The sequence below is a fragment of the Ursus maritimus genome, unplaced genomic scaffold, assembly GCF_017311325.1.
Source record: "Ursus maritimus isolate PB19 unplaced genomic scaffold, ASM1731132v1 scaffold_9, whole genome shotgun sequence".
NCBI lineage: Eukaryota > Metazoa > Chordata > Mammalia > Carnivora > Ursidae > Ursus > Ursus maritimus.
In genome coordinates, this window is record NW_024427107.1 from 23,935,808 (window position 1) to 23,941,807 (window position 6,000).

The window sequence follows — 6,000 nt, forward strand, 5'->3', positions numbered from 1 at the left end:
ATTTAAAATTTTATACGAGTGTTTCAGATGAAACCACTACTTTCTAATACAAAAAAAGTGATCATTAGAAAACAACTTTTCTTCTCTGACATTAACACAGCAAAATCCCCCAAAGGAAGGCAGTGTCACAGAAGATGAAATGAGTTCCATTTGTAAATTTTATTCTAATTTTACTCACTTAGCTGAAAACCTTTAAAAACCCTAGGTCTGTCACTATAACATTCCAACAGGCTCAAAGACTTAAAATTATTAGTGATCTGAATACTCGGGACATGGGTCATCAAATTATTTTACATTTTCTTTCATGTTCACCATTTTTTTAGGGTAGGGAAAACTGCTTAATATTTAGGCTTATTATTTAGATTTGGGAGAGATTTTTGGAGCTAAGAGTGATTTGACAAATTCGATATGTATCCTGAATATAGGGAACCAATTAAAAAAAATGGGCAAGATTTTGTACTTCCAGGTGAAACGTTCAAGATTTGTCCTGTACTACTTCCAAATTTCTGCTTTTTCCTCGCCATTCTCTTCAAGGATTTCCCCAGTTTCTGACACTACATAATGAAACACACTGTGGACTAGAAGCACTCTGAGGGCAGGAATTATCTCCTAAACAAGCAAAATCTCCAGTCTCATGGCTTATGTGCCCTGTGGTCTGTAGGTATCTGATGACTTTACAGTAAATAGCTATGGCAGCTCTAAAGAATATACTATTTACCCCTAGACAAACTGAGATAAGGCCAGAGTAAAACTTCCACTAAAAGTATAGAATTCATCTCAGAGCAAAGGTGTGTTTGACCACGTCCCTTAAAACTTTGTTGATACCAGATCACTTTTTCAATGAATATTATGCCTTTTTAGGAATAGGATAATCTCTAAAGCATTTGTGTTCGGTGAGTTTTTCTATCAAATAAATTAGCGAAATAACCTGGTGCAGCTTTTTAAATCACACGAAAAACTGAATACTAAAATTAGGGAACTTAGGAATAAAATAAAAATTAGGGAACTTAGAATTTTCTTTTCAAAATCAGGGCGATTTCCTGTAACTAAAGGCACATTTTAAATTATAGTATCCCCCCAAAAGAAGCTATGTGGAAATTGTAAGATGTAATTACTTCTGTATTATTCGTAGTAACTCACAATATCATAGAAAATTAATCATGATTACAGTCTTTTTTGACCTCTTTCAGTTTCTGATTATATGAACCTACCTTGCAGTCACTTTTCATTTCATTTTAGATTTCCATTTACTTTTTAATAACTTGAGCTATGTATGCTAGTGGTTTTATATCAGTGTATTAATATGGGCTGATTATTTCACTGCATTTAAAACGAGCTATGTATGCTAGTGGTTTTATATCATTGTATTAATATGGGCTGATTATTTCACTGCATTTAAAACTGTAATGGCTCCAAAGTCAAAAGTTTTGACAAATCTCAAAGACTACCTTCTCTTTCTGTTTAGTCTATGTCATATAAACAGAGAACAGCAGGACAACAATGAAATTCTAAGTAGGTCTGGTACTATGAATGTCCTATTCCGGGTAAATGTGAAAGTCTTAACCCGACATTTATCAACTCGTGAGGAGGTAGATGGGCTACAGCTTTCTCAGAAGGATTAAACCCCAAAGGATAAGATAGTCACATAGAACATTCCAGGTTAAGAAGGTTCCTACTGAATATTAGCCATTTCCAAATACCACCACCTTAACAGGGAAGGGAATTAAATTATTAGGAAATTTCAACTTTGACTCTCCCTCTGCCTATATAGATAAAATATAAGTTCTACGATAAAAATTCTACAGCCTGACTTATAGGTACTAAAACAACCTTGTTTTAATTTAAAATATTTTGTTTCAACAAACAAATGATGCTATAATCATCTCCTACCTTTCTACATAACGACAATTTTGCAAGAACAGTTTCCAAAGGTGCTATTTGATATGTTTTATACTTTGAAAATGCAACCACACCATCTTAGTAAATGTTTAATACTGAGGGAAAATTAACAAGTAGTTTCCTTTAACTGGTATGTCCAAAAGTAAGATGAGTATTTAGAATTTCCAAATAAGTATCGCTTGAAAATCCAAGCAGTTTAAGGCAACAGCAGTAATTAGAAAGTTTAGGTTTCTGCTTAACTGTCAAACAGGGAAGGAGGGGCAACTAACTGCATTGGCCATGTTCCTATCCTATTTTGTTAAATCACAAAAGAAGACTTCTTCCACGGAATTGCTAAAAACCAATTTATAGTCAAACTGTTAGTAGTTCATCTGAAATTTAAAATAGGTTTAGTCAATGAACTTAGAAATAAAAAGGGCTGTTTTTTTAAATGAAGCCAGTGGGTTCCCTGCTGTCCAAATCGAGTTCTAATTAGTTCCTCCCCATTCCTCAAATAAAGATGCATATTTCACAAGTGTAAAAATTATTTTTACAGGTTTTGTTTTAAATTATGTTCTATGATTTTTTCGTCTGGGAGCTGGTTTTCTAGATATAGCCATTTTAAGTACATAATCTTGTAGTGGAAAGCATCCGGTTCAGAATGAGTTCCAGTCAAATGTAGACAGTGCTATGCCAAACTTATATTCGTGTGCTATGAATGGGTATATGTAAGTATGCACATAGTTAATAAAGCAATGTGTCTTCCTAGATATTTTCAATAGTTTTATGACTGGCGGAAAAAAAAATGAGGTATAGCAGATCAGAATTTATGCAAAAAATTCTGGGCACCTAGATTTGGATTTCATTAGTATGGTACGAATTTATTCTTAATATTCAGGCAGTTTTGGCAACACTTCATACACTTTCACTAATAAAATAAGTCAGTGATACTCTCCGTATGGAATTAATACTTCCTTCACCTTCTAGTTTAATGTTGTCACAAAATACATGGAATCAGATTTTCCCTAAGTTTGACAAAGGGTGCACAGGGATGGACAGGTGGTAGTGCAGAGACAAAAATAAACTGATTCTTAAGAATAGGGAAGGTGAGATTTCTTATTTTGGCCAAACTTTTGTATAAAGTAAGTTACACTTCTACTTAGACCCCACTTTATGATTAGGGACTTTCTAATTAAATGAAGTGACGTATGAAAGAAAGCAGAAAATCAACTAGCACAGAGTAGACATTCAAAGTGATTTTTAAGGTTTTTTTTTTCCCCTTCCTAATTGGTAGCATATTTGTGATTTTTTGTTGTTTTTGTTTTTTTTTTTTTTTTTTGGTAGAAAAGGAAAACCACAGTCCTACAATGATGTCAAATTTTAAGGGTTTAAGAAATGTTTTGAAGTTAGTTTTAAATCAGAAGGCAGATTATCCAGAGTCATCCTGGTCACTTATTTGACCTTCTACAACACATACATAGAGGATCTTTATTGTGTCGTGTGTGTGTGTGTGTGTGTGTGTGTGTGTATTTGCGAAGTATAAGGAATCCTCTAAACCAAGAGATTTTGTTTAATGAGTAGTAACTTTAAAAGAAGACTTCTTTTATTTATTACTTACTTAAGACTAATTTATTTTTAACCTTCCCAAACTGAAGAGAACTATCCTTGGCCTTCTTAAGAGGTTATAAAATAACGTGCACATTTTAAAAACTGAATTTTGCATTCTACTTTTGAGCATGGAATTTAGTTATATTACAGACCTAAGGCCTCCGATAAAATCCAATCACAAGCTAACATATTTATAGGGCTGTCAACCAAGGCACTATATGCCCATTCAGAACATTTAAGGGCCCTCATTAACTACTGTGAAACTCAAGACTCCCGGAGCCCATATAAAAGTGTTAGAGAAAGTTTTCCCCCCCTTTTAATCCATGAGAACCATATCTTATATTTGTACCGTAGGACGAAGAGATGTCCTTTTTATCATATTGTACCATTGAATCCTACATTTTGCATTTGAAATACAGCCCAAGTGTTCTGAGTAAGTGAACTGTACAAATTGTATAAGCTTTTATGCAGTGGGCTGGAGAAACTTTTAATTGGATCCTTTTAATTCCCTTCAACTCTGAGCTGTGTAAAGACAAAAGTTGACACTGCCTCCCCTAACCTTTTTCAATTAACTATGATTATGTTTATCATCAGAAAATGTATTTTGCCAAAGCATAAGCCATTCATCCTTCTCAGCTTATTACACCAGTAAATTCATCAGATTTTGACACCTGTTTCAGTAATGGGTATTCTTCCTAATTTAAAAAAAAAAAAGAACTCAGCCCTATTATATACACATTTGACAAAACTGTTAAATATTAAAATCAGATGAATTTTGTTCATAGCTAGCATCCTGAGGTCATACAACCTTAGTGCAGTTTGGTGATTCCATATTGCCATTCTCTGGAGTAAAGTGACTACTAAACTAGCAACTGTAGGAATGGATCTTTCGGATATAGTTCTTAAAACGTAAACTTCTTTGTTCATTTCTAAGACATTTTCCTGGTAACTTGCCCAAAGATCTCCAGGTCAACAATGGCTACCATTCTTTTGATGGAAAACCACTACTTCAAGAAACCCAATGAAAACCGGGAAGGGAAACCCACACCCTCTGAGCCCCACCTGCATCAGGTGGCCTCTCCACTTCCATAGCTAGGATGTTTCCAAATGCACTCCAAATAAGGTACAATTCCCCTACATCCTTGTTATGGGGTTTTGGCTTCTATCTTTAGGCTACTAGAGGACCAGAAGCGAAATACGACTCCACGTGAAACCAATCCGGGGAGCGGTCAGTACCGACCGCCAGCCTCACAAGCCCAGGGCGTTCGCTCTAACTCCACGGGAGTGGCGTTTTCAAACCGGACCGGGAGAGGGAGGGATCAGGAACGTAATGTGACGGGCTCAAGTGACAGCGTCCTCTCTCCTGCCCAACCCACCCGGGCGTCGCTCCCTCCTGGTGGCAGTGCAGTGCTGGCGCCCGCCAGGTATATTCACGCCTTGCTCCCCCGGGTGTGGACACACTGCCCGTTCCAAGAACCGGGTCAAATCAAACCCCCGCGCACTAGTCGCGTCTCAACGCTGGCGCGGGAGAAGGGTGGGAGGCTTCCCCAGGTGTTTTGGCGGGTTTCCGGACACGTGCGCCTCTCGTCCTCCCCGCTTCCCCGCAGCCTGGGCAAAGCCCACCGCACCAGCTCACGGAACAGCCGAGCCGCCTGCGACGCTGCTCACCTCCGTCCCCGTAGGTCTCCACGCCGTACCCGTCCTGCAGCCCGTTACTCCAGGTACCCTCGTAGCGAGCGGGGGTGCACAGGCTCTGCCGGACCCCGTAGCGCCCCTTGAAACCATGTGACCACTCCCCCCGGTACATCCACTTGCCCTTCGTCTCCACCCCCAGCCCGTGCCGCTTGCCCTGCGCCCAGTAGCCCTGGTAGGTGTTGCCGCTGGGCCAGGTGTAGCCTCCAGCCACCTCGAAGCCGTGCGACCAGGAGCCCGAGTACTCGCCCTGGCCCTTGGGCCCCGTGCAGATGCCATGCCCGTGCGCCTTGCCCTCCTCCCAGCCGCCGCAGTAGGTGCCGCCATCGTCGAAGTCGAACCTTCCGCCCGTCATTCGGGGGGCAGCCCCGGCGCGCTCCCCGCGGGGGCACGGACGCGGGCAGAGCTGGGCACGGCAGGGTGTAGCTCGGGGATGGGGGCCCGGCGGGCGAGCTCACGACAGCGCCCCGGGCAGCTCGCGCCGCCGCTCGGCTCCAGTCCGACGCCGCCCCCGTCCTCCCCTCTTCTTTCGCCGCCGCCACTGCCGCCTTCCTCCTTCTCCTCCTCCTCCGCGGCCGCCGCCTTCCCCGCCGCCGCCCGGGCCAGCGCCGCGCGCGAGAGGACAGCACAGGCTCCGGAGCGGACCTTCAGCTGCTCCCGCCCGCCCACGTGAGCCGGGCACCGCCCCGCGCCCGCCCCTCGTCCCCTCCCCGGGCGCCGAGGCCCGGCCCCGCGGCGCTCGGGCCCCACCCGGCCCTGCCCCCAGCCCCGGGAGCCAACGCTTCCCCGGCGGGCGCGGGGAGCGGTTGGCGCGCGTCTGTT

At 42.5% G+C, this 6,000-nt stretch overlaps 1 protein-coding gene across 1 annotated transcript in view; it reads right to left on the reverse strand.

Annotated features, from left to right (window-relative positions):
* Nucleotides 1–5,721, reverse strand: part of JPH1 (junctophilin 1) — a 79,692-nt gene extending 73,971 nt beyond the window's left edge. Inside the window, exon 1 of the mRNA XM_040626061.1 lies at nt 5,155–5,721. Within this exon, the coding sequence (XP_040481995.1) occupies nt 5,155–5,533 (379 nt within the window). The 5' untranslated portion in view covers nt 5,534–5,721. The remainder of the gene's footprint in view (nt 1–5,154) is intronic.
* Between the last annotated feature and the right edge of the window lie 279 nt (nt 5,722–6,000).